Source organism: Furipterus horrens, unplaced genomic scaffold (assembly GCF_987537825.1).
Source record: "Furipterus horrens unplaced genomic scaffold, mFurHor1.1.pri manual_scaffold_5, whole genome shotgun sequence".
In the NCBI taxonomy this organism is placed as follows: Eukaryota; Metazoa; Chordata; class Mammalia; order Chiroptera; family Furipteridae; genus Furipterus; species Furipterus horrens.
This window is the reverse complement of record NW_028327175.1, coordinates 198,451,694-198,479,623: the sequence shown is the minus strand read 5'-3', so window position 1 is coordinate 198,479,623 and position 27,930 is coordinate 198,451,694. Positions and strand designations below refer to the sequence as shown.

At 55.1% G+C, this 27,930-nt stretch overlaps 1 protein-coding gene across 1 annotated transcript in view; it reads left to right on the top strand.

Annotated features, from left to right (window-relative positions):
- DMBT1 (deleted in malignant brain tumors 1) overlaps positions 1–25,640 on the top strand; it is a 36,454-nt gene extending 10,814 nt beyond the window's left edge. The window contains exons 6-28 of the mRNA XM_090279443.1: positions 1,709–2,038; positions 2,970–2,999; positions 3,834–3,881; positions 5,141–5,188; positions 5,885–6,214; positions 7,079–7,198; positions 8,035–8,082; positions 9,352–9,396; positions 10,091–10,420; positions 11,217–11,246; positions 11,821–11,847; positions 13,033–13,356; positions 14,270–14,299; positions 14,861–14,887; positions 16,074–16,397; positions 16,804–16,830; positions 17,408–17,441; positions 18,468–18,496; positions 18,844–18,997; positions 20,339–20,547; positions 21,416–21,600; positions 23,167–23,555; positions 25,341–25,640. Coding sequence (XP_090135569.1) covers positions 1,709–2,038; positions 2,970–2,999; positions 3,834–3,881; positions 5,141–5,188; positions 5,885–6,214; positions 7,079–7,198; positions 8,035–8,082; positions 9,352–9,396; positions 10,091–10,420; positions 11,217–11,246; positions 11,821–11,847; positions 13,033–13,356; positions 14,270–14,299; positions 14,861–14,887; positions 16,074–16,397; positions 16,804–16,830; positions 17,408–17,441; positions 18,468–18,496; positions 18,844–18,997; positions 20,339–20,547; positions 21,416–21,600; positions 23,167–23,555; positions 25,341–25,599 — 3,377 coding nt within the window. The 3' untranslated portion in view covers positions 25,600–25,640. The remainder of the gene's footprint in view (positions 1–1,708; positions 2,039–2,969; positions 3,000–3,833; positions 3,882–5,140; positions 5,189–5,884; positions 6,215–7,078; positions 7,199–8,034; positions 8,083–9,351; positions 9,397–10,090; positions 10,421–11,216; positions 11,247–11,820; positions 11,848–13,032; positions 13,357–14,269; positions 14,300–14,860; positions 14,888–16,073; positions 16,398–16,803; positions 16,831–17,407; positions 17,442–18,467; positions 18,497–18,843; positions 18,998–20,338; positions 20,548–21,415; positions 21,601–23,166; positions 23,556–25,340) is intronic.
- Positions 25,641–27,930: the final 2,290 nt, after the last annotated feature.

Here is a 27,930-nt window from a genome sequence, read left to right as displayed (position 1 = left end):
ACCTCATGCAGTAGCTCCATAGATAATTTAGACAAAAATCGAGTGCTCTGGGTGCAGTGGGGTAACAGCAGCTCTCAGATCATCTTCTCTCCAAGCCCCAGCACCAAGGAGGCTCTTGCTGGCACCTTGAACAAGCCCCGGGGCTCCTTAAAGCAATTTGAAAACCACAAGCTTAAAGCTAAAATCCTACTTAATGGGGAAACATTGGAAGCATTTTCACAGAACTGAAAAACACAGCAAATATTCCCTTCAGCCCCACCCCCCAACTATGCAACATTGTATTAAAGATGCTAGCCAATGCAATTAGATAAGAGAAAGTGATTGTAAGTAGGATATAAAGATGTGAACATTGTTTTCACATCCATTTCCTGGAGCCCTGCGTAGGTCACATGTGGGAAGGTCAAAATCAAGCTCAGTAGGTTGATACAGAGACACCCCTCTTCCCTCAAATAGCCTTTTAAAGTGAAAGAACTCGAAGCTAGATAGGTGTGTTGACTTTTCCAAAGTCACACAGGAAGACAAAATCCAGGTCAGCAATGACATTTCCGTACCAGATTTAAGTTTCCATTCAGATCTTGATTCTTCTCAGAGGAGACCTAACTATGTTTCTGTTTCTTCCCCGTTCTACAACCTGTAGCAGAGACTACTACCACAAATGTCACAACTGCTTCTGCAAGAGGTAATGAATAATTTTATATGGGTCCTTCTCTGCAGGTCATGATATGAAGTATAGCCATGGGTTTGACTCTTACACGGGAAAACGTTAGGGGCACGGGGAGAGAGAATGATGTCAGCCTGCAGCGCAAAGGGAGGGCTCTGGGGACAGAGTAGAGGCGGCTTAGGTGGCAGCCCCCTTCGCTGTCCGTGTCCCAGTGGGTGGGGAGGAGGCAGGGGTTTCCAGAAGCCTGTGTGCTTTGGGTCAGAGACCAAGGGGATCAGTTTCAAGACCGACCACAGGGTCAGCACTTTTCAGCCACCTTAGCTACAAAGACCTGGATGTCAACTAGAAGGAACATGGGCAAAATGCTCTCCAAGCCAATAGCAGATCCCCAGATGTATGTCAGGGCTCCTCCCAGGACATGCAGGTCTGATCAGACTTCTCTTCAGCATGGGAAAGTCATAGGACACATGTCCCAAGGAATGGAGACACTACCCACAGTCTGCCGAGAGAAGAAACACGTGAACGGTCTCCAGACCCTCTCTAGGGAACCAGCTGAGGAACATTTTCTTGCCCCTGAATTTCTAGTAGCTTGGGTTGGAGAGCAGTCAGTGGGATTGCACCATGAAGAACTCCAATTGAACACACGTGAAGAGTCTAGACCAGTTAGAGATACTCTCAGGGATCCCTGCTTACTGTGAAGAACTCTGAATGACTTAAAGCCTGAAAGCATGAGGGGAACATATAAGAGAAAGGCTGTACCTACTCCTAAGGATGGAATAAAGTAGCCTTGTGCAGGGTTGGGGTAGCAGTCCTGCTCACCAGCTTGGGGGAGGTCATGGGTACTTCCCTACTTTGGAGCATCCTTGACCTGGTGGGAAAGACTGTCTCTGCTCCTTTCCTGTGTTGAAGAGGAGTGTCCAGATGTGTCCAAAGGTGGCTATCTGTCCCGGGGGGGTTTGTCATTAGGAGGTCCCCTGAGTCTGGAATGGGGCAGAGGCCTGGCGGCTCAGCACAGTCACGGACCAGGTGTTCTTGTGTCACCTCTAGTGTTCGGGACCGAATCGGGTTTGGCCCTGAGACTGGTGAACGGAGGTGACCGGTGTCAGGGCCGGGTGGAGGTCCTCTACCGAGGCTCCTGGGGGACCGTGTGTGATGACAGCTGGGACATCAATGATGCCAACGTGGTGTGCAGGCAGCTGGGCTGTGGCTGGGCCAGGTCAGCCCCAGGAAGTGCCCGGTTTGGTCAGGGCTCAGGGCCCATCGTCCTGGACGACGTGCGCTGTGGAGGGTACGAGTCCTACCTGTGGAGTTGTCCCCACAACGGCTGGAACTCACACAACTGTAACCACGGGGAGGACGCCGGCGTCATCTGCTCAGGTGGGCGGCAGACATGTTTGGTCTCCCTGTCACGGGTGACATTGCTCAGAACTAACAAAATTTCCACTTGAGGGCGCTGCCTGGGCCTCATAGCCTTGTTCCTGCTCCTGGAGTTTATTCCAGGGCCCTGGCCCCCAAGGTGTTATGTCACCTGCTTTGGTTATAACAAAGCAGCTGGGTCAGTGTAAGACCCCAGGGTTCTCTGGGTAATGCCCACAGGCATTGGGGGTGACGGCAGCACATGTTCCTGTTCAGGACCAGGCTTCCCGAGGGCAGAGCAGGGGGCCTTTCCTTTTTGCTCCAGTAACACGAGCTCACCTTGGGCTTGGAATGTCCCTGGGGTGCTGCTCTTAGGTGGGGTTGTTTGTGAGGTGTGGGGGGTTGGTAGGAACCTCTGTTCTGTGTTGAGTTCGGTGTATGGGGCTCTCCCAGAATGTGACCCAGAGGAAAGGACCTCGAAGCGTAGGGCTCACCTGTGAAATATAGGAGCAGAGTGAGAGATGACCGGGGGCCATGAATAGAATGCTACTCAGCCAGGCAGGGCCTTGGGGACAGTGGCAGAATGCATTGGGAAACTCTAGATATTGCTATAAAGGTCCACAGTCATCCCATGTCAAGGTGGAGAAATTGGCGTCCACATCAGCCTGTTCTTTAGCGTCAATCTGTGCTAATTCCCTGGGTGTCAATGCCAAGGCCATGGTGGCCTGTCCCAGGCAAGACACTGGCTTTGGCGTACAGAGAAGTCAGTTCTTGGGCAGAGGGAGGCAGCCGATGGCACTGAACAGAGAGGCTGGGACAGACAGTGGTAGTGACTAGAGCGAGGACGTGTGAGAGGTGTCAGCTGAGTGGGAACAAGCTGAGGGTCCTCACACTGGGGTCTGGGCTGGGCACCCGTGTGCTCTGTGTCTGACTGTCCTTCTCTCCCTCGCAGCTGCTCAGTCCCAGTCCACAGCCTGGCCAGGTGAGTTGCCAGTGGCCTTCTCAGATACTACCTTTCTGCACACCAGCTGTCTCCTCCCCACTTTTGGTGAACCCTGTCTCTGTGAACCTATCAGGCCACACATGCACTTTGCCCTCCATCACTGAGATTCCCAACAGTGTTTGGTAAAGTGCGTGGGATTTCCAAGCCTCTGCGTATTATTCATCCATTTGGGTTCTCACCCAATACGTGGGAGCTGACTCTCAGGGTAGTTACGAGCGTTCAGACACGTGGCCTCCAGTTACATGAACGTTGAAGCTATCATATCCAGACCGATGCAATTTGCGGGATAACAGACATTCAAAACCCCTGGGTTTCTGTTGATAGGACATCAGACTTCCATCTTGTCCATAACCCTCGTACCTTGAAACCCTGAGCTTCAGCACGGTCACCTCAGCATAACTGTGTGGGAGAGATGTGTCCAGGGGATGGTAGAGTGACATGTGATGATGGCCCTGTGGGTAGAAGGATACGTGATGGGCTCCCGGTTTCATCGACAGGTCCCTGACTCTTTCTACCCAAGCTTTGGGTCTGGTCACCTCTCAGTGCTGTTAGTGAGTCTTAGACTCACGGATGTCAGGTGTCAGAGGTGTTGTAGTTTAGAGGGAACACCGCAGGCTCAGAGATGTAGAGGGGTCCGTCTGATCTGCACAGGACCACGGACCCCGAGACCTCTCGGTGCATGAGGCTTGTTTCACATAGGAAGCAGGTAGCCAGAGGTGCATGTGGGATTCTCATGCTGCCTGTGAGAAAGAGTTTCTAAAGATGTCTTTCGCTGATGCCTAACTGTGGCCTTTCTATCGGTGTGACTTCCAGGCACATGGCCGACCATGTCCACAGATGCACCGCGGACAACGGAGACAGGTAAATATTTCTTGTCCCCTCCCAGGTGCTCTCTCCCCGCCTCTGAATTCAGTCGGGGACAGAACAGGGTCAGATGAGGCACCAGGCGTGCCATCCTCGCCCCCGTTTCTGGGGTGGGGCCTCCCAGGTGCACCCTCTCGCTCTAGGAGAACCGCTGTTGAACATGCTCCTGGTCTCCTGCATTTTGCTCCCCATCACTGAGACCCCCAACAGTGTTTTTTCAGTGTACGTGGGATTTCCTAGACCCCAGCTCTTCACACTCCATCTCCGTTCTAACCCAGCAATGGTGGCTGTCCTCAATGAGGCTGAAATGATCAGAGGGTTGGCCCCCAGTTCCATGAAGTTAGGACATACTAGATCCAGAATGATGAATTTGGGGATGGGGGTGGGGGGGACATTCCTAACCACTAGGGTTTGTTATGGGACCTCGGACCCTGGTTTCCCTCCTACCCTCACAGCTTCACATCCTCAGATTCCGCGTGGCCACTTCTATATCGCATAGTGGCAGAGACAGTGCCCAGGGGATGATAGATTCACATGTGATTATGGTCCTCTGGGTACAAGGACATTTGTTGAGCTCCAGATTTCATCGACATGGCCCTGACTCTTTCTGTGCAGCTTTGGAGTCTGGTCACCTCTCATAACTACCAGTGAGCACACGACGATGGGATAGCAGATGGCAGAGGCTTTTCACTTAAGGAGAGTACACGAGGCTTAGAGATTCCCTCTGATGCACAGCAGGGTCTTGCCCACCAAGGGTCATCAAACTTGGGTCTGGGTTGGGCACCTGTGTGCTCCTGTCTGACTTTCCTTCTCTCCCTCACGGCTGCTCTGTCCCCGCCCACAGCCTGGCCATGGGAGCTTCCAGCGGCCTTTCTCAGATATTTCTAACTTTCTGCACACCAGGGGTCTCCTTCTCACTCTTGGGGAACCCACTCTCTGTGAACCCGCCAGGTGCTCATGCTCTGTACCTTCCATCTTTGAGGTTCCCAGCAGAGCTTTGGAAGGATGTGTGGGATTTCGAAGTCTCCACGTATCAGTCACCCATTTGGGTTCTCACCCAATATGTGGGTGCTGTCTGTGAGGGCTGCTGCCGTGGTCAGAGAGGTGGCCTCCAGTTGCTGAACAGGGGCTTGTGCTCACGCAGGGGGCAGGTGGCCCGAAGTACATGTGGAATTGTCATGATGCCCCCACACATTTTTAAAGGACTTCTGTCAGTGATGCCTAACTATGGCCTCCCTCTTTGATGTCACTTCCAGACACTTGGTGGACCACAGTTTGGCCTGAAGCAACAACAACAGACCACGGTAAATGTTCCTGTCACCTGCCCAAGGGGTCTCTTTCTGCTCCTGGTTGAAGGTGATGATAGACAGGACTGGAAGAGGTGTCAGATGTGCCGTTCATCTCCTTGTTCCTGCGGTGGGGCCTGCAAAGAAATAGTCTCTGAGAAGGTTGTAGGTGTCACATAGATGCGTGGTTACCTGTCTCTAAGGGATGGGACCCCAGGCAGCGGCTGAGCAGGCCTCCTCCATCGCTGAGTGTAAGTGCTGAGTCTGGCCTGTCCCACTGGGACCCCACTGCTGGCTCAGGCCTCAGGTTCTTGTCCCACAGACAGGGGGTGAAGTGCCTGTCCCCCACCTGTCAGGCAGACATGACATCATATCCTGGGGCTGTCCCTGAGGTCACCCAGGACCATGGAGGAGGAACAAATGCCCAATCAGGAAGCTACCCTGGGAACTATGGGGTTCTCCCCAGGGTGGCCCCGTGACGGTCAGGGTAGCAGTCCTGCTCACCCCCTTGGGGGAGGTCATGGGTGCTCCCCTACATCGGAGCATCCTCGACCTGGTGGGAAAGGCTGTCTGCTCCTTTCCTGAGAGGAAGGTGCTCTCTAGACGTGTCCAAAGCTGGCTGTTTGCCAAGGGGATGTCCCCTGAGTCTGAAGCAGGGCTGAGACCTGGCGGCTCAGCACAGTCACGGACCGGGTGTTCTTGTGTCATCTCTAGGGTTCGGGACCGAATCGGGTTTGGCCCTGAGACTGGTGAACGGAGGTGACCGGTGTCAGGGCCGGGTGGAGGTCCTCTACCGAGGCTCCTGGGGGACCGTGTGTGACGACAGCTGGGACATCAATGATGCCAACGTGGTGTGCAGGCAGCTGGGCTGTGGCTGGGCCACGTCAGCCCCCACAAATGCCCGGTTCGGCCAGGGCTCAGGGCCCATCGTCCTGGACGACGTGCGCTGTGGAGGGTACGAGTCCTACCTGTGGAGTTGTCCCCACAACGGCTGGAACTCACACAACTGTAACCATGGGGAGGATGCTGGAGTCATCTGCTCAGGTGGGCGGCAGACATGTTTGGTCTCCCTGTCACGGGTGACATTGCTCAGAACTAACAAAATTTCCACTTGAGGGTGCCTGCCCGGGTCTCATAGTTTTTCCCTGCTCCTGGAGTTTATTCCAGGGCCCTTGGCCCCCAAGGTGTTATGTCACCTGCTTTGGTTATAACAAAGCAGCTGGGTCAGTGTAAGACCCCAGGGTTCTCTGGGTAATGCCCACAGGTCCATTGGGGGTGACAGCAGCACATGTTCCTGTTGAGGACCAGGCTTCCCGAGGGCAGAGCAGAGAGTTTTGCTTTTCCATTTTGCCGCAGTAACATGAGCTCACCTTGGGCTTGGAAGTTCCCTGGGGCGCTGCTCTTAGGTGGAGTTGATTGTCGGGGTTGGGGGTTGGCAGGAACCTCTGTTCTGTGTTGAGCCCAATATATGGGGCTCTCCCAGAATCTGACCCAGAGGAAAGGACCCGGGAGCACAGGGCTCACTTGGGAAATACAGACGGTGTGGTAGGGAGCAGTCTGAGGTGTGACAGGGCAGCTGGCTATGAGGGGAATGCTGATGCGTCCAGCAGGGCCTTGGGGACAGTGGCAGAATGCATTGGGAAACTCTAGAAGTTTCTATAAAGGTCCACAATCATCACAAGTCAAAGCGCATAAATTGGCGTCCACATCATAACATTCATTAGGGTCAATCTGTGCTAATTCCCTGGGTGTCAATGCCAAGGCCGTGGTGGCCTGTCCCAGGCAAGGCACTGGCTTTGGCGTAGAGAAGTCAGTTCTTGGGCAGAGGGAGGCAGCCGATGGCACTGAACAGAGAGGCTGGGACAGACTGTGGTAGTGACTAGAGCGAGGACGTGTGAGAGGTGTCAGCTGAGTGGGAACAAGCTGAGGGTCCTCACACTGGGGTCTGGGCTGGGCACCCGTGTGCTCCGTGTCTGACTGTCCTTCTCTCCCTCGCAGCTGCTCAGTCCCAGTCCACAGCCTGGCCAGGTGAGTTGCGAGCGGCCTTTCTCAGATATTACCTTTCTGCACACCAGCTGTCTCCTCCCCACTTTTGGTGAACCCCGTCTCTGTGAACCTATCAGGCCACACATGCACTTTGCCCTCCATCACTGAGATTCCCAACAGTGTTTGATAAAGTGCGTGGGATTTCCAAGCCTCCACGTATTATTCATCCAGTTTGGTTCTCACCCAATACGTGGGCGCTGACTCTCAGGGTAGCTGCCATGTTCAGAGACGTGGCCTCCAGTTGCATGAACGTTGAATCTATCATATCCAGGCCAATACAATTTGCAGGATAACAGACATTCATAACCCCTGGGTTTCTCTTGATAGAACATCAGACTTCCATCCTGTCTATAACCCTCATATATTCTACACCCTGAGATTCAGCACGGTCACCTCAGCATGACTGTGTGGCAGAGATGTGCCCAGGGGATGGTAGAGTGACATGTGATGATGGCCCTGTGGGTAGAAGGATATGTGATGGGCTCCCGGTTTCATCGACAGGTCCCTGACTCTTTCTACCCAAGCTTCGGGTCTGGTCACCCTCTCAGTGCTGTTAGTGAGTCTTAGACTCACGGATGTCAGGTGTCAGAGGTGTTGTAGTTTAGAGGGAACACCGCAGGCTCAGAGATGTAGAGGGGTCCGTCTGATCTGCACAGGACCACGGACCCCGAGACCTCTCTGAGCGTGAGGCTCATTTCACATAGGAAGCAGGTAGCTGAGGTGCATGTGGGATTCTCATGCTGCCTGTCAAAAAGAGTTTCTAAAGATGTCTTTCAGTGATGCCTAACTGTGGCCTTTCTATCGGTTGTGACTTCCAGGTACATGGCCGACCACGTCCACAGATGCACCGCGGACAACGGAGACAGGTAAATATTTCTTGTCCCCTCCCAGGTGCTCTGTCCCCGCCTCTGAATTCAGTCGGGGACAGAACAGGGTCAGATGAGGCACCAGACGTGCCATCCTCTCCCCCGTCTCTGTGGTGGGGCCTCCCAGGTGCACCCTCTCGCTCTGGGAGAACCACTGTTGAACATGCTCCTGGTCTCCTGCATTTTGCTCCCCGTCACTGAGATCCCCAACAGTGTTTTTTCAGTATATGTGGGATTTCCTAGACCCCAGCTCTTCACCCTCCATCTCCGTTCTAACCCAGTAATGGGGGCTGTCCTCAATGAGGCTAAAATGATCAGAGAGATGGCCCCCAGTTCCATGAAGTTAGGACATACTAGATCCAGAATGATGAATTTGGGGATGGGGGTGGGGGGGACATTCCTAACCACTAGGGTTTGTTATGGGACCTCGGACCCAGGTTTCCCTCCTACCCTCACAGCTTCACATCCTCAGATTTGGCGCGGTCAGCTCTGTATCTCATAGTAGCAGAGACAGTGCCCAGGGGATGATAGATTCACATGTGATTATGGTCCTCTGGCTCCAAGGACATTTGTTGAGCTCCAGATTTCATCGACATGGCCCTGACTCTTTCTGCCCAGCTTTGGAGTCTGGTCACCTCTCATAACTACCAGTGAGCACACGACGATGGGATAGCAGATGGCAGAGGCTTTTCACTTAAGGAGAGCACACGAGGCTTAGAGATTTACAGGGATCCCTGTGATGCACAGCAGGGTCTTGCCCACCAAGGGTCATCTAACTTGGGTCTGGGTTGGGCACCTGTGTGCTCCTGTCTGACTTTCCTTCTCTCCCTCACGGCTGCTCTGTCCCCAGCCACAGCCTGGCCATGGGAGCTTCCAGCGGCCTTTCTCAGATATTTCTTACTTTCTGCACACCAGGGCTCTCCTTCTCACTCTTGGGGAACCCACTCTCTGTGAACCCACCCAGGTGCTCGTGCTCTGTCACTTCCATCTCTGAGATTCCCAGCAGAGCTTTGGGAGGATGCGTGGGATTTCCAAGGCTCCACAAATCATTCACCCATTTGGGTTCTCACCCAATACGTGGGTGCTGTCTGTGAGGGCTGCTGCCGTGGTCAGAGAGGTGGCCTCCAGTTGCTGAAAAGGGGCTTGTGCTCACACAGGGGGGAGGTGACCTGAAGCACATGTGTAAATGTCATGATGTCCCCACACATTTTTAAAGGACTTCTGTCAGTGATGCCTAACTATGGCCTCCCTCTTTGATGTCACTTCCAGACACTTGGTGGACCACAGTTTGGCCTGAAGCAACAACAGACCACGGTAAATGTTCCTATGAGCCCCCCAAGGGGTCTCTTTCTGCCCCTGGTTGAAGGCGATGATAGATGGGACTGGAAGAGGTGTCAGATGTGCCGTTCATGTCCTTGTCCCTGTGGTGGGGATAGAAACGAAATAGTGTCTGAGACCAGGTTCTGGGTGTGATATAATACGTGGGGGCCTGTTTCTCTTTGGATTCTGGGCAGGATCTCAGCAGAGCTTCCTTCCGTCGCTGAGTGTAAGCGCTGGAGCCTGGCCTGTCCTGCTGAGACCTCTCTGCTGGCTCAGGTCTCTAACTTTTGTCCCACAAAAAGGGGGTGAAATGCCTGTCCCCCACCTGTCAGGCAGACCTGGCATCATATCCTGGGGCTGTGCCCGAGGTCACCAAGGACCACAAGGAGGAACACTTGCCCAACAGGGAATGCCTTGTAGCTATGGAGACCTGCGAGGGTGACCCCGGGGGTCAGTTTGGCAGTCTGGCTGACCCCATTTGGGGCCGTCATGGGGGCTTTTTAGACTGGAGCATCCTTGACCTGGAGCAATAGGCTGTCTCTGCATCTTTCCTGTGATGAAGATGACTCTCTAGACGTGTCCAAAGCTGGCTGTTTTTTGCCAAGGGGATGTCCCCTGAGTCTGAAGCAGGGCTGAGACCTGGCGGCACAGCACAGTCACGGACCGGGTGTTCTTGTGTCATCTCTAGGGTTCGGGACCGAATCGGGTTTGGCCCTGAGGCTGGTGAACGGAGGTGACCGGTGTCAGGGCCGGGTGGAGGTCCTCTACCGAGGCTCCTGGGGGACCGTGTGTGATGACAGCTGGGACATCAATGATGCCAACGTGGTGTGCAGGCAGCTGGGCTGTGGCTGGGCCACGTCAGCCCCCACAAATGCCCGGTTTGGCCAGGGCTCAGGGCCCATCGTCCTGGACGACGTGCGCTGTGGAGGGTACGAGTCCTACCTGTGGAGTTGTCCCCACAACGGCTGGAACTCTCACAACTGTAACCACGGGGAGGACGCCGGCGTCATCTGCTCAGGTGGGCCTCAGCCGTGTTTCGTGTCGCTGTCACGGGGTGGACTTCTCACTGCAACTCGTCTTTAAGTCGCGTTTACTGGCGAGGTCTTGGTGCTTCTCTTGATTCCTTGAAGCTTCCTTAGTGTCTGCCCAGTTCAGTATCGGTCCTTGTCATGGTGCTGGGAGTTGAAAAGTGAATTTGGAAACAAACTGAAAGTGAGACCACCCTCTCCTCCCCACCAGAGAAGTCAAGGCAGCGGCAAGAGGGAGGGTTTGGAGGAACCTTGGGAGTGGGGTTGGTGGGCTAGGATTGCAGCAGTCCTCCCATGGCTGGTCTAGACTTGGGGGTCACAAGTCCTTGACTTTGACTTTCTGCAGAGAATGTGGGTTCAGTCTGTACACTAAGTGAGCTCTGCCGAGGGCAGCAGCCCCTGCAAGGCCTGCCAGGCAACCCCTTGTAGTTACTTGCCTAGCCTTCAACCAGAAACATCACCCACAGGGCTTGTCCTGAGCCTTCTTCCTCAGCCTTGCCACCTCAGTGAGCTGCTGCACAATGCAGGGTGGACAATTTCCTTGTGTCCACTCAATCACTCTGTCTAGAAATAGAGCAAATCACCTGATTCTGGAAATAATAGCACAGGGTCTTCCTGGGTTATGACCACGAGCAATCCTGCCAGGGTCAGAGGGCAAATGCACCATCCCCCGTGGCAAGGGACATACACCCTTGAACATTTCATCTGCTTGGTTTCTTCCTCCTTAGCTGCTAATGGGGCAATCTACTGAGCCACGTGTCTAATCTGACCTTCTCTCCCTCGCAGCTGCTCAGTCCCAGTCCACAGCCTGGCCAGGTGAGTCCCCTGCCTCTGACTGCTGTCTCCCTGCTCACCCGGCAACCCCACCAGGAGCTCTAGGAGGGGCCTGTCGAGGTCCCTGCCTACCAGTCCCTTCCGCCGTTAGTCCAGAGCATGTAGATGCTTCTAGTTGTGCCCATGACACCCTGAGCTGCCAGTTAGGCTCAGGGAGATAAGAGCATTCTGGCTGCAGTGCGTACCCACCTCTGGCGACAGAGGAGGCTCAGTCCTGGCGCCATTGCTGCTGGAAAGCTTTGTCTGGGCCAAACGTGACGTGTACTGGGAGGTCTCTCATGGCACAGACGCCCTGCAGAGCCTCCAGGATGCTCTTCCCGAGGGGCACTGTGTCCGGAGAGCACTGTCATTGCTCTCACACGTGCGCCACCACATTGCCGGTGGGAGGCACGTTCAAGGGCGTGGTCTGGCTCCAGACAAGCTCTCAGAGAAGGCCTCCTTCTCTCCAGCCATGGCTCCCCTCGCCCCCAAAGCCCCCTGACCCCAGTCCCAGATCGTTAGACCCAGCCTCGATGCTGTGTCCTGCTCTAAGCCTGCTTTGCTCTCTTCTCTCCAGGTTGGTGGTCCACCACTCCTTCCTACGGTGAGCATCCCTGGGGCCCAGCCGGAGCATCGGCACTCAACGCTGCGCCCACGGGCCTGGGGGAAGTGCACGCATCTGGGGTGAAAGCAGCTCCGCGCTCATCTCCTCGTCCAATGGGGAGGGGCCCTCTGCCTCCCAGCATGATGGGATACATTAGTCAGGGCATCTGGTTTGCACGTGGCAGGAACGCAGCTCAAACTCCCTGGAGCTAGAAGAGGATCCAGGGCTCACATAACTTTGCGTTTAGTGGTCACCTGGGTTCAGGTACAGCTGGATCCAGAAGTTCCAAGGTCGTCCCGTGTGCTTTTCTTATCTCTACTTTCCTATGTGTATGGTCCTCACTATCACCTTCCTTTCTGCGCGTGGCGGGTATTGCTAGCCCCACGTGTACCTCCCACCAAGAGAAAGAGTCTGTTTGTCCCGGCATCTCAGCTGCCAGGTCTAGGAGGATCGTGAGCAGCTTGCTGGGCACTAGTTACCTTCTCACGAATCAGTCCCATGTGCTCTGATGGCCAAGTCGGGGTGTCATGCCCACCTTCCCCTTCCCCAGGGGACAGGGGGAAGATGTGGCACTAGGACCTCCTTCAGCCTCGTGGCCAGTGGTTTGGGTTTGGTCTCCTATTTAATAGGAAGGAGGGTCATACTACAATGAATGTCAGGGCAAGCTTTGTGTTTGAAAGTGACATGAGTAGGTGCTCAGTTAAAAAGAAACTTCCAGAACAAGGCTAAGGCCCAGTGGGGTGGGGTCCCCCATGTGGGGTGAGCCAACAGAAGATGGAGTCCCCAAAGACCAGGGCCCAGGGCTGGCTGCCCCTCGGTGGGGGCGTTGGGAAGCCGTCTCTGGTGGTGTCCTGTGGCAGGTGCCAGGGTGATCCCAGCGGTCACTGCTGACGCAGACTGCCGGCTTCTCCCCCTTGCCCTCCGCCCCAAGGCCAGGCTCAGCAATTGAATCCCTGGGCATCGTGGGGACCAGTCAGAGAACGTGCATCCGAGCGCACACCGAGGGCTCTAACCCAGCCCGGGGTGGGAGAGGGTGATGCCCAGGCTTTGGTCAGGCCCTGACGCTGGGGAAGAGGACCCCGGACCCAGGTCTTGGTCCGAGGAAGACTTCTGAGCCTCAGCCCACGCCGGAACCTCCTCCTTCAGGAGACACGGGAGAGAATGAGTTTTCATGCCCCTTTCTAGGGACCGAGTCGGGTTTGGCCCTGAGGCTGGTGAACGGAAGTGACCGGTGTGAGGGCCGCGTGGAGGTCCTCTACCGAGGCTCCTGGGGGACCGTGTGTGACGACGGCTGGGACACCAACGATGCCAACGTGGTGTGCAGGCAGCTGGGCTGTGGCTGGGCCACGTGGGCCCCAGGAAGTGCCCAGTTCGGTGAGGGCTCAGGGCCCATCGTCCTGGACGACGTGAACTGCTCGGGGCACGAGTCGCACCTGTGGAGCTGCCCGCACCGAGGCTGGAACTCTCACAACTGTAACCACAGGGAGGACGCCGGCGTCGTCTGCTCAGGTGGGCCTCAGGCGTGACAGAAACCAAGCACACTTGCCAGCCCCGGGCTGCTTCCCATCCTCAGAATGCCTGTGGGGCACTGGGCTTTGCTGGAGGGCAGCTGTCACCCAAGGTATTTTGTCACCTGCTGTAGCTGAGGGAGCATCTTGGTTAGAAGAGGTATGTCCCCAGCGTCCTGCTGGTATTGACCAAAATTGGTGTGGAGGTGACCGTACACTGTGTTCACACACAGGACCAGGCTTCCTGAGGGCACGCAGGGAGCCTCTTCACTGAACCACAGTGATGGGAGCTCATCTTCCTCCTTGAAGGTTACCTGGGGTGTTGCTCTTAGGACAGTTTTGGGGGGTTGGCAGGAACCTCTGTTCTGTGTTGAGCCCAGTGTTTTGGGCTCTCCCAGAATCTGACCCAGAGGAAAGGACCCGGAAGCACAGGGCTCACTTGTGAAATACAGACGGTGTGGTAGGGAGCAGGCTGAGGGGTGACAGGGCAGCTGGCCATGAGGGCAATGCTGATGCGTCCGGCAGGGCCTGGGGACAGTGGCAGAATGCATTGGGAAATTCTAGAAGTTTCGATAAAGGTCCACAATCATCACATGTCAAAGCGCATAAATTGGCGTCCACATCAACACATTCTTTAGGGTCAATCTCTGCTAATTCCCTGGGTGTCAATGCCAAGGCCGTGGTGGCCTGTCCCAGGCAAGGCACTGGCTTTGACGTACAGAGAAGTCAGTTCTTGGGCAGAGGGAGGTAGCCGATGGCACTGAACAGAGAGGCTGGGACAGACAGTGGTAGTGAGTAGAGCGAGGACGTTTGGGAGGTGTCAGCTGAGTGGGTACAAGCAGAGGATCCTCACACTGGGGTCTGGGCTGGGCAACCGTGTGCTCCGTGTCTGACTGTCCTTCTCTCCCTCGCAGCTGCTCAGTCCCAGTCCACAGCCTGGCCAGGTGAGTCCCCTGCCTGTGGCTGCTGTCTCCCTGCTCACCCCGGCAACCCCCACCGGGAGCTCTAGGAGGGGCCTGTCGAGGTCCCTTCTGCCATCAGTCTAGAGCGCGTAGGTGGTTCTAGTTGTGCCCATGACACCCTGAGCTGCCAGTTAGGCTCAGGGAGACAAGAGCATTCTGGCTGCAGTGCGTACCCCCCTCTGGCGACAGAGGAGGCTGAGTCCTGGTGCCATTGCTGTTGGAAAGCTTTGTCTGGGCCAAACGTGTCGTGTACTGGGAGGTCTCTTATGGCACAGACGCCCTACAGAGCCTCCAGGATGATTTCCCGAGGGGCACTGTGTCCGGAGAGCACTGTCATTGCTCTCACACGTGGGCCACCGCATTGCCGGAGGGAGGCACGTTCAAGGGCGTGGTCTGGCTCCGGACGAGCTCTCAGAAAAGGCCTCCTTCTCCCCAGCCACAGGCTCCCCTCGCCCCCACAGCCCTAGACCGCAGTCCCAGATTGTTAGACCCAGCCTCGGTGCTGTGTCCTGCTCTAAGCCTGCTTTGCTCTCTTCTCTCCAGGTTGGTGGTCCACCACTCCTTCCTACGGTGAGCATCCCTGGGGCCCAGCCGGAGCATCGGCACTCAACGCTGCGCCCACGGGCCTGGGGGAAGTGCACGCATCTGGGGTGAAAGCAGCTCCGTGCTCATCTCCTCGTCCAATGGGGAGGGAGCCCTCTGCCTCCCAGCATGATGGGATACATTAGTCAGGGCATCTGGTTTGCACGTGGCAGGAACGCAGCTCAAACTCCCTAGAGCTAGAAGAGGACCCAGGGCTCACATAGCTTTGCATTTACTGGTCTCCTGGGTTCAGGCATAGCTGGATCCAGAAGTTCCAAGGTCGTCCCGTGTGCTTTTCTTATCTCTACTTTCCTATGTGTATGGTCCTCACTATCACCTTCCTTTCTGCGCGTGGCGGGTATTGCTAGCCCCACGTGTACCTCCCACCAAGAGAAAGAGTCTGTTTGTCCCGGCATCTCAGCTGCCAAGTCTAGGAGGACCGTGAGCAGCTTGCTGGGCACTAGTTACCTTCTCACGAATCAGTCCCATGTGCTCTGATGGCCAAGTCGGGGTGTCATGCCCACCTTCCCCTTCCCCAGGGGACAGGGGGATGATGTGGCACTAGGACCTCCTTCAGCCTCGTGGCCAGTGGTTTGAGTTTGTTTTCCTATTTAATAGGAAGGAGGGTCATACTACAATGAATGTCAGGGCAAGCTTTGTGTTTGAAAGTGACATGAGTAGGTGCTCAGTTAAAAAGAAACTTCCAGAACAAGGCTAAGGATCAGTGGGGTGGGGTCCCCTATGTGGGGTGAGTCAACAGAAGATGGAGTCCCCAAAGACCAGGGCCTAGGGCTGGCTGCCCCTCGGTGGGGGGGTTCGGAAGCTGTCTCTGGTGGTGTCCTGTGGCAGGTGCCAGGGTGATCCCAGCGGTCACTGCTGACGCAGACTGCCGGCTTCTCCCCCTTGCCCTCCGCCCCAAGGCCAGGCTCAGCAATTGAATCCCTGGGCTTCGTGGGGACCAGTCAGAGAACGTGCATCCGAGCGCACACCTAGGGCTCTAACCCAGCCCCGGGTGGGAGAGGGTGACGCCCAGGCTTTGGTCAGGCCCTGACGCTGGGGAAGAGGATCCTGGACCCAGGTCTTGGTCCGAGGAAGACTTCTGAGCCTCAGCCCACGCCGGAACCCCCTCCTTCAGGAGACACGGGAGAGAATGAGTTTTCATGTCCCTTTCTAGGGACCGAGTCGGGTTTGGCCCTGAGGCTGGTGAACGGAAGTGACCGGTGTGAGGGCCGCGTGGAGGTCCTCTACCGAGGCTCCTGGGGGACCGTGTGTGACGACAGCTGGGACACCAACGATGCCAACGTGGTGTGCAGGCAGCTGGGCTGTGGCTGGGCCACGTGGGCCCCAGGAAGTGCCCAGTTTGGTCAGGGTTCTGGCCCCATCGTCCTGGACGACGTGCGTTGCTCCGGGCACGAGTCCTACCTGTGGAGTTGTCCCCACAATGGCTGGAACTCACACAACTGTGGACATCATGAGGATGCAGGGGTCGTCTGCTCAGGTGGGCTTCCAATACTTTGGGCTTCTGTTCTTTATGTGGTTTTCTTCAGGATTGCTCACCTTTGCAAGGGCTGCTGTCCCCCTGGACTTCCCTGAGAGAAGGGCAGCCTCACCCACAGCTGTTGGTGGCCCTGGTTTTATGGGTGGGCTGCAGCATGTTCCCTAGGTGGACCCCTGGAGCAGACAAGTGTTTATTGTCCAAGTGTCTGCCATCCACTGGTCTGGGGCAGAGCAACCCGTGAGGTTTACATGTACGACTCAGCTGTCCTGGACAGCCTGCGGGAGCATTTCTCCGTGCATGAAGGGGGCAGGCCGCAGGCATCATGCCTGTGTCTCAGGACTGAGAGGGCTTGTTCCCGCACACCCTGGCCCCTGAGACTGACCTCGTCTCCTTCTCTCTGTCACAGCGTCACAGATCAGCCGGACTACCCCAGGTGAGTGCCTGCGGCCCCGTCTTCCTCTCTGGGACTCCACCCACTCATGTTTCCAGCAGCAGGGGGAGAAGAACGAGCTTCTTCTGGGGAGTGATTTCTCTCTGAGGACTCTGGGGTTTGTCACAGTGAGCAGCTGAGACCCCGGGACCATGGCTGTCACTGAACTTAGCCTGGCGAGCCTCTCGGACCGCTGGCCGCACCAGGAGAGGGGAAGTGGAACGGGTTTTGGCTGTCTGGTCCTTCCAGAGGTGAAGCCTGTCCCCGTTGACCCATGGAGAATCACGACCATTTTAGAAACGTGGCCAAGTGATGCCCTTACACACGCTCATCTGTACAGAATCCCTTCCCATTGAGAGCGCAACCCCCAAAATGTCCTTTGTGTGATAATGAAAATATTCGGTGCCAACTATGTTGGGAAGCGCTACTGTGTGGTTCTTGGCCATTCAGTGCACACTGGAATGGTCAAGGCTCTGAGGACTCCTGCCATAAGGAAAAGGATTTCACTTCTATTAAAGGACTGACCACGGCATGTAAGCATTTCCAGTAAAACCCTAAAGTCACTTCATTCCCTTTCTAGGTTGGTGGCCGTCATCACCTGCGACCACTACGGGTAAGTCTCAGGGTTTTCCACCTCACGCCTAGGCTGGGCCGCCTGTGGTGGAGAGGCCCGCGAGTGCACACTCAGCCACCCCGGGCAGGGCCCTGCGCCCCGCGCCCGCTCCCCACCTGTGCGCTCTGGGTGCCACCAGCCAGCATCTCGCCTGCACACGCGGAACCTTTACCTCCCCGCCGCGGGCTACCCCACTTTTGTTTTAGCCAAGGAGGGCTCCTTCTCCTTCTTTTAAGTGAATGAGCTCATTGATTCTTCAAAGAATAGAATTAAAGGCTTTTATTTCTCGGAATGTTGCCGAAGCTTTGGGAGAAAGAAGGGAGATAATAAATGGATAGTTTCACAAATAATCATGATTGTACCTGCAAATTTTACCTGATGACATGGATACAGTTCAGTAGCTTTTTCTTGCTCTTAAGAAATTCTTCTCACCATCATTTGAAATACCTGTGTTATATCCCATTGCACAGCTAGGCCCACAAATCATTTAACTAGTCCCCAGTTGCTGGGCATTGTGATAATTTATATTTATTCATTATTATAAATGATTCTGCGATGAAGAACACTTCTATAAATAAATCTTGATGTGCCTCATTTTTTCCTTTTAGTACAGATATAGATTTACTGGACTGAAGTTAACATTGAAGTATCTGGTATCTCAAAATACTTTAAAAATACTAAATATTACAATGTTAATTATAAAATTAACATGTTGTGTGTGTGGTCCCATTGTCATTGAGAAGGGTTGTGAAATTACAGAATAATGAAAAAGAGAACGTGACCTCTTCCCTCAGGGAGAACACAGTATTCAATATTTAATTCAGGATTAATGGTATAACTACCGTCGGGACAGGTGTTTCAAAGGGGAAGATCAGGTGCAAAGGGCACATGAGCCGGGGCCTCGCTTGATCCAGGGTTAGGGGAAGTTCTGGATGAGGCCGAGGATTACGAGACAAGCAGACTCATTTGCTCCCGCGGGGTCTGGGGCCAAGGCTGTGGGCTCCCATCTGCCCGCTGTGTTGGGATTCACTCCGTCCCACCAGCCAGAATCCCCCTGTGACCCCAGGGCGGGCACACTTAGCAAGAAAGCACGCCACCGCTGTGTCAGGGACACCGGGAAACTCATCATGATCTTTTCTCTTTGTCAACAGTTCCTGCCCACATTGCCACAAGCCCAGTCAGTAACTTCTGAACCCCCTGATGAACGCTCTTTCCCTCTCCCTCCGTGACAGAGGCCTGGCCCTGGGGGGAGATGATGAGAAAGATGAGGAGAAGGCTTCCCTGAGTGCAGCCATCCTGGAAGGGTGTCCCGCTGACCCTGAGTGGACAGGCCACCTCTCGCTGGGTTTCTGTCTTGGCCATTGTGTGCTCTGGGGCTCACCAGCATCTCTGCTTTGTCCCAGCAGCAAATTATTCCTGCGGAGGCTTCCTGTCCCAGCCATCGGGATGGTTTTCCAGCCCATTCTATCCCGGGAACTACCCGAACAATGCCAGATGTGTGTGGGACATTGAGGTCCAGAACAATCACCGCGTGACTGTCGTCTTCAGAGACATGCAGTAAGTGTGTGGGCGCAGAGCGGGGCGCGTAGGGGACCTCACAGGCATTTTAAAAGGGAACAGATGGTACCTAGCACTTCAGCAGACATGTCTCCCCGTGGACGTTGTTTCTTATGGGTTCCATTTTTGACCTAGCATGGAGACAGCCCAGGAAAGTGGGGCCAGGACAAGAGCCTTGGCTGGAAGTCTCAGTTTGGTCACTAACTTGCCGGGTGACCATAGGAAATCATTTAACTTTCCTGAGCCTCTGTCAAAAACGGAGAATAAAATACCCCCCTCCCCCATCACTGGTCATTGACAATGTCACAGGAGAGAAATATATGCAGGTACTTGGAAAACGTTACCCGGAGGAGAGATTCTGTTAGGAGCAATAATAATGCAGAGGACTCTATTAACCAGCACACCGGCTTTTTTGAAGCTCTCTCTCCACTCCTTTGACTGGGAGCAGTGGGTGAAAGTTTCAGGGCTTAGGCAGAAGTGGGGAAATCATTATTTTAAGCAGAGAAGACATCATGAAAGCACACTAATGAGGGATGGGTCCAGGGGAGGTGGACATGCAGGGTCCCGGTGTTTTTCAGTGTTCCGGAAAGAAGGTACCATAATTTCTTTCCTAAAAGCCACCACTGAGCAAAAACAGTTTTCTCTCTTGAGTTCTGATCTGCAGTGGCCTTGGGGTGTGTGTGTGTCTTTGCCTTGGAAATTTATGTGGGGTCTTGTAGACGCTATATGATTTTAATCACCTTATTATTATAATTCATGTTGGATTTCGGGGACTCCAGTTAAAGCTCATAAAACCCTACAGCGGCAGGTTGACTGGGACTGGTTCCTTAGTCAGCACTGGAATAACAGTGGCCAGCAGCATTTGTGACATTTTGTGTAGCACCTTTTCCACGTGTCATTTCATTTGAGCCTCACGGAAGCTCTGTGCATGAATAGGATCAGTTCACCTTTGTAAGAACCCGACCTTCAGAGAGGTTATTTGACTTATCAAACACTTAATAAGCTATTGAATAAATAGCTTATTCAACAGCTTATTTCTATCTCCATGAATTCATGGATATTTATTTTATTCTAGTGGAAACCAGGCTCTTTTTGATTGAAGGAAGAGTCTAAGGCAGATGGGAGGCTTTCTTCCCAGGATGCAAAGGGCTGTCGGGAGAGGGACTATAAATGTTATACGTGTGACCCCAAAAGGCAGGAAGGGCTAAGACCCGTGTAGGGAGGCCATGAGAAGAGTAATCTCTGCTTGATTTGAGAAAATCGATTATTTTCCACTATTAATTCTGTCGGTTTCTGGCCTGGTGAGAAGTGCGGGCAAACTCGTGTACCCTGTCCCTGCAGACTCGAGGGGAACTGTAACTACGACTATATCGAAGTGTTCGATGGCCCGTACCACAGCTCCCGTCTCATGGCCCGGCTGTGTCATGGAGAACGGGACTCCTTCACCTCGTCGTCCAACTTCATGTCCATCCGCTTCGTCAGCGATGGCAGTGTCACCAGGAGGGGGTTCCAGGCTGACTACTACTCCAGTCCCTCCAACGACAGCACCAGTATGTCCCCAGGCTCGTCAGGGCAGGGGGCACCGCGGAGAGCCCTCTGCTCCTCAGCCGTTCAGTGGTGGTGGGACAGGAACTTGGACCAGCCAGCATCGGCAGGTCACCGAGGCTCGATCTGCAGCTGGAAGGGACCAAGGGCAGTGGGTCTGGGGACTCCAGCTGCCCAGAAATGAGGTCAAGGGCGAGAACCGGCCGACGGGTTGTGTACTGCCCTTACTGCACTCAGTGGAGACTGAGTAGAAGGTACCAGATGATGCCTTCCGCGTATAGTGAGACGTCCCTGGCAAGGGCAGAAGTGACTCCTGTCTTGAGGCCTTGTGGCCATTCCAGGGCATGGGACACTGGCCATGTCCTGAGACCTGGCACATTTGGCTGCCCTCTGAAAGTCCCTGGTCACTCAGTCACCCCCAGCAGAGGCTCATTGCCACGATCTGAGCCATTAAATGGACTGACTTACGGGCTGGCCAGGGAAGGTGCTGGCTAAGCGCTCGTTTTCAGCCTAGAGTTTAAGCTTTGACCTGCTCCATGGCTAAAGGACCTTATTTCACTGCAACCCCACAATTCAACTGGAGCGTCACTTTACTTTCTAGAGAACAGTACCACAGACAAACATTTCACTCCTGTCTCAGCCTGCGCCCCTCTCTTTATCTGAGGAATCCCCTGTGTCCCCGCGGGACTGTCCTCAGAATGAGACTGACTGCAGCCCCAGGGGACCTTGGCGGGGGAGGGCGGCGCATATCCTCATGGGGACCGTCAGTGCCTCCACCTGGATCCCTGCCCCTGTGCATGGGAGGAGCTCCTAGTGGGACTTGCTGGGGCTTGGGAGCACTAACTGACTTCATTGTCTGCTCTTGGCCGCCAGAGCTGCTTTGTCTGTCGAATCAAATGCAAGCCAACGTGAGCCGGAGCTACCTGCAATCCCTGGGCTATTCCGCCAATGACCTTGTCATTCCCAACTGGAACGGGGTCTACCAGTGTAAGCCCCGGATAACATCAAGCCACGTGACCTTCACAATTCCCCACTCAGGCTGTGGCACCATCCAGCAGGTAAGCCCAGGCCTTCCCACTCTACCTCCTGCTGAGCAGGCTTTTTTATGTGATGTGCACTGTGGTGCTGGAATTCCGGGGGCCCAGATGACATGATGACATCTACATGGCTAGAACATAATTGTGGTAATCTGTTCCTGGCCTCTTCCACACAGAAGGAAGGAGGAGGAGGGGAGGGCAGCAGGCAGTTTTCCCAGCACCGTCCCGCACAGGGGGTGCCCAGCAGGATGCCACTCACATCAGCCCCGACAACAGCAGCTTCCAGGGCCGGAAGCTGGTACAGGTTGGGGCTGGAGTTGGGGTGGGTGAGAGGGGCGGGCACCTCATTAAGTGAGAGAATGCAAACATATCTTACTCCTTCCTCTTTGACAAAGTAGCAGATGGCCTTACATTCTAGGATTTGCATTCAGGCCACGATGGTGTTATTTTTGTGCCCTTTCTTGCCAAAGCACCATGGCTATGGAAACTCGTACCTGGTTAGAAGTTTGCGTCTGACCATCATAGCATTTGGGAAGGGCAGACTGTGCCCCGGTCTCCTCCCGGCCACGCCCTGCGTGTGCTCATCTCCCTTGGGGCCCGATGATCGTGACGATGGAACTTCCAGGGGACCTTGTTCCCTGTGTCCTCTGGGCCATTGGGGGCATTAGGGCAGCTTCTGTTGGACCCATCCTTTTCCACCACAGTGCTTCTGCTTGGTTTCCATCCCCTGTCCCTTTCATGGCTATTTATGGATGTTATTGATGCTCTGATTGACAGGATACCAAGCCCTGGGAAGAGAAAGCATCCTTTGCTTGAGACGCTCACAGAGCACTAGGTACAAGGTTCTCATCCCCAGAAAAGTCACTCTCGCTAGATAGTAGGCGCATCACATGGTGCGAGAGACCGATAATCTTATGAACTTGCTGTTTGATGAAAGTCGGGAAGAACCCTGTGGTGCAGGAAGTGAAAAAGCAGAGTGCGACAGGAAGTGCTCCGCCTTACCCTGCCACCCAACTGTCCGTCGGAGCTCTGGGGAAGACCCGCCCCCCGTGGTCAGACACCCGCTGCAGCTACAACTCCGTCTTGTCGCTTCTAGCCCCAGCACCTTCAGACCCCAAGCTGCAGCACAGTGCAAACCGATGCTGGCAGCGCCTCCCACGAGTACCTGACCGCCTCCCCTGGTTTCCCCCAGCAACAGAGAGAACCAAACAGAACCAGCCAGAGAGAGGCCCCGAGCCCTGGAGTCCACACCCAGCTTAGGCATACAGCAGGGCGAGGGGTCACCGAGACACGCCCGTCTCCCCAGGAGGAGCGGCTCCCAGGGGGCCCCGACACCTGGGCCATGCGGTGGTCCCCCGTCCTATGGCAGAAAAGAGGGGATCTGTGAAAGGCGGGTCTTGCTAGATGGGCAGCATGCCCACCCCGGGTCACGGCAGCCCTGGCAGGAGGCACGGGCCGTCTCTGGTCCTGGGAAGGTCCTTGAAGTCTCGATGAGTCTCTTCGCTCTCCTTCTAACCGAAATCAGCCACGAGACTCCCTTAGCAGCAGACGTTAGCCTGACTCTGCTCTCTTGCCTGCCTCTCCTAGGTGGATAATGACACCATCACCTATTCCAACGTGCTCAGCGTCGCGGCGTCCGGCGGCATCATCAGGAGGAAAAAGGACCTCCACATTCACATCAGCTGCAGAATGCTCCAGAACGCGTGGGTGGAGACGATGTATATTGCTAACAACAGCATGGGCGTGAAGGAAGTGCAGTATGGCAACTTCGACGTGAACATCTCCTTCTATACGTCTCCTTCGTTCTCGCACCCTGTGACCAGCAGCCCACACTACGTGGACTTGAACCAGAGTCTGTACCTTCAGGCTGAGATCCTTCACTCCGACGCCTCCTTGGCCTTGTTCGTGGACACCTGCGTAGCATCTCCGTACCCCGACGACTTTACATCGTTGGCTTATTATCTCATCCGGAGTGGGTAAGGAAGGTCCTCGCAGAGCAGACTTGGACCTCTGCCTGATCACGCAAACACGAGTAGCCCAAAGGCTCCAGTAACGCAGATTTCGGTTCTAGTAGCTCAAGCTTAACCAGTCAGGTTGTCCCATCTGGTTTGCATATAGGGAGGTGGGTGTCCGAGGAATTGAATGACTCACCCGTGGTCATCAAGCAGGTTGGCTGCAAACTGGGGTTGGACCCCAGGTGACCAGACCCCGGGCAAACGTTAGTGGTAAAGGGACGTGGGTGTGGTGGGGAAGCGTTAGTTTTGAAGCAGACCGAGATTGAGATGCCAGCTCTGCCATGTAACCAGCTGCAGCTGTCTGCGCGGGCAGGTGCACCTGTCTGAGCCCGTTTCTTCACCCACTGGAGGAACATGGCGGTCCCCACATCGTGGGCTGCTGGGAGGATTAAATGAGAAAGAGCAGGTGGGGATTTGGGCCCCAAAATGCACAGAAGGTGGTTCCCAATGGATGTCACCCTGATGGCGCTGAATGTTGACCTATATCAGCTGGGTGTGGCCATTCTCCGAGTCCATGGTTCCTACCAAGTTCAAAGATGCAGAGGCAAGACCAGGGGTGCCAAGGCTGGGTCCGTGGTGCTCAGGCGGTTACTGTGGTCTCGTTTCCTTGGGTGACAGGACTCTGGTGAGGTGGGAGGGCCCCAAGGACACCGGGACGACGTGCAACTCTAATCACTCCTTTTTCGTCTTTGCTCATCGGTGTTCACATCACTTCTTGCCTTATAATCTGACCTTGGCATTCAGTAAGAGTTGCCTCACGTAGAAGTTGTACTGCCAGGGGAAGGCAGTCTGCTGGGAAATAGGCCTCGGAGGTCAAATCTCTCACCTCCCCGAGACACTAAGAACAGCATCTCTTTCCAGACACAATGCTCATGTGTGTCGATTCGGTAAATGGGTGTTGAGGCTTGTCTTGTTCACAGTCTACACAGCGGTCCAGCTCACGGCAGCCCTGCGGGCAGCAAGGACGGGGGGACGGGGAAGGGGCCTACCCAGGTTCTCTTTGAGCGAATAGTAACAAGATGACATTTGCATTTATGTCAAACGATTGAGAGTAATGCCAATGAGCGAGTGATTTGGTGCTTCTCTGTTAAAGGCTCCTTTTCGGTCAAGTTCTGGCATATATGTGTGTATAAGATAAGACGGTTTTATGGGGAGGGCGTAAGCACCTATGGGGGTACATGTGTCCCAGCCGGACCTGGAGCACAAGGACGCATGGACTACACCTGGCCACCCACTGAATCACCTGCCTGGAGGCCCATTAGAATAACCGTGAGCTTCAAACACCTGGGGCCTCAGAGGAGGTTGAGGTGTGTTAGGAGACAATCTGGAGAGGAGAGGGGACCAAAGACACCAGAGAGTAGCCAAGTGTCACCTTGCCTGACCCTGAAACCAGCAGAGGGAAGGAAATGCCATCTTCCTTCCTGTCCTCTCTCTGGGTTCTGCTGCTCCCTGACTCACCTGGGTACCCGGGGCCAGTGAGCGCATGGTCACTGAGCAATATGGGGACCAGCTTGTCGGGGTGGGAGCCCTGGGCTGACTTGCTGCTTTAAGACGCTGCTGCCACGCGCAAGCTCCCAGGGTCTTCCTGCAGGGTGACAAAGTCGGAACCCCAGGTTTGGAAGGCAGGCAGGTGCAGTGCGGCAGGAGGCCTGGCCCGAGGATTGAGTTCCACACCCAGTGCACCCAAGCCAGGAGGGATGAGAGCCTTGGTGAGCGCAAACGGGTTCCTCTTCTTTCCTCTTCCAGGTGCGTGAAGGACGAGACCTACGAGTCCTACTACCCCCCGTCGCCCCGCATCGCCCGCTTCAAGTTCAGCTCCTTCCACTTCCTGCACCGCTTCCCCTCGGTGTACCTGCAGTGTAAGATGGTGGTGTGCAGGGCCTACGACTCCACGTCCCGCTGCCGCAGAGGCTGCGTGGTGCGGTCCAAGAGGGACGTGGGCTCCTACCAGGAGAAGGTGGATGTCATCCTGGGACCCATCCAGCTGCGGGCGCCGCACGCCTAGAAGACGAGCCCGGGTAGGTGGCTGCCCTCCCACCTCACCCCCCGAGGGGACCCAGGCCCGCGACCCCGGGGACTTGGGGCGTTCCTGTCGGTGTTGTGCTCCACCTTGAACTGGGCACCTGCTGTGCTGTGCCCGTGACGCACAGTTAACGAGACCCGCCGCCCGCCTTCTTCCAAGGGCTCCTGGTCTATGAGGGACCCGTACGTGGGATTTGGTCAAGAGAGTTCTGACCTGGGACGCAGACACACCTGACACCTCTGACCTCTGCTTCTGAGCTCCTCCTCTCTAAGACAAAACTGTTCACACTTAGCTCTTGGGACTGATGAGAGAGTTACATAAAATAACGTTAGTTAAACTGCCGTGGCCTCTGCCTGGTACAGTCACTGAGCGTGATAAACCCTGCGTGGCTTTTGTTACTATCATCATTGTCACCCCTATTAACAACAGTCAGGAGAACGTTATTACTCATGACAGTGATAACCACACCCTGTAGTCCCAGGGACAGGAAACCAGGGTCTGGGCAGGCCGCAGGGAGCAGGCAGGACCGACTTGTTCTGACTGCTCACAGGGGCTGACACCGGCCGAGCCATTTCCTTTTCCTCTCCTGGAATGGGGACCGTGTGTCCTGCTGTGCTGTCTTGTTGTGTGTGGAGGTGAGGGAGTGTTTGCAGACAGACTCCCAGGATTTCAGGGCCAGGCCAGGCCCAGGCCATCTGATGTGGTGGCTCTGGTGACAGGAGCCCTGGTGGGGTAGCAGCAGTTGTCACAAACCACCCCCTGGGTCACAGGCTCCACACCATGGAGCATCTCTGAGAGCTGTCCCTCCTCATGTCCCACATTCAGGCTGTCCCCCATGTCAGGGTGATTCTAGGCTGTTTCCTTACTTCTTCTTTCATTCTGTGCATACCTATTGAAGGCCTACTATGTGCCAGGAGACAAATAACTAAAAGCAGAGACAGATCAAAATCCTCATCCCTGAAAAGCTTACCAGCAGGAGAGGACAGTGCATGCCCCCTCCAATAGGAGTTGGAGCTGTGGACATGGTGGTAGTGCAACAGGACAATAGGGAACCTGCTTGTTCCTCTCCTCTCCCTTCTCTCCCAAGGGGCACCACAGTAGCTGGGGACTTGGGCACCCCTTGCCCGGGACTCATGTACCCATTTCCCAGTTGGTTTCAAGTGCCCCAACTCTCTCCCCTCCCGTCCATTGGGAGCCTCCAGCCGGATTGATTTCCCAAAGCCCCACTCCAACATCCTGCCCAGAAACCACTCCTACTCCCACAGCTGATGAGACACCGTGACTCTCCCCAACCCACACTCAGCTGCCCTTTGGTGTCTGGCCTCAGTTTCCTGTTTGGCACTTCTCTCTCTCATTCCTTTTTCTCCTCCCACCAGACAACCCGTTCTCATGATGTCATCCTGCCCTGGGACCACCCCACTCCCTCATCCCCTCTGTCTCTGCTGGACGCACCCTGATCCTGACATTCTCTCCTTCCCAACCTGCTGGAGTCTGACATGGAGGAGCAAGCCAGCACCCAGGGGAGCTGCTACAGTGCTGCCACCTCCGCTGGGGTCTTCCTGCTGTGGTCCTGGCCTGGGTGGCCTTCACACTGGGTAGGAGCCAGCACGCCACCTGACGCTGGCCTCTGAGCTCTGCGATGGGTCCTCAGGAGAATGACTGCCCAGGACAGGGCTCAGACCTGGACCCTGTGGGCTGTGGAATCTGAGCTTGGCACCCAGCAGCCCCGGACTCCGTTTCCTCTGGCCCAGGCCCATGGTGGGGTGGGTTGAGAAGGGGGGGTGCAGAAAGTCAGGGGCAGGTTTCCCTAAAATCAGGCTCAGTGCTGGGACAGGATGTCAGGCAAGCAGGTGCCTCACTGAAAACCCAGCCTGCGTCTGAGCCAAACGCTTCAGGAGCGGAGCTTCCTCTAGAGAGAATTACTCTTCTGACCTTTAGAAAGTCACTTCTCAGGCCTGTACCGTACGTACATCTTAACCTGTCAATTTGTAGGACAAGCTGAATAAAGAAATTTTTTCAATGCAAACGTCAGTTTGGTCATTGTTTGTAATGGCTCATCTAAGCACTGGGTCCCTTCAAATTAAGCTAAATAGGGTGGGCTGGCCAAAGAAATGACCAAAGAGAGGGGGCTCTGCCCTGTGGCTTCCAGAACCTTCTTGAGAATGGATCAGGTGTCCTCTATTGTCCTTGGCATGTTTTGGTTCTGCCCGAAGCAGGAAATGCTTTGTTTTGGCCCACAGAACATGGCACTGTGGTGGTGTGCGAGTTCTGAGTCTCGATTCAAGGAGCCTTGCAGATTTCCACTCACTCTCG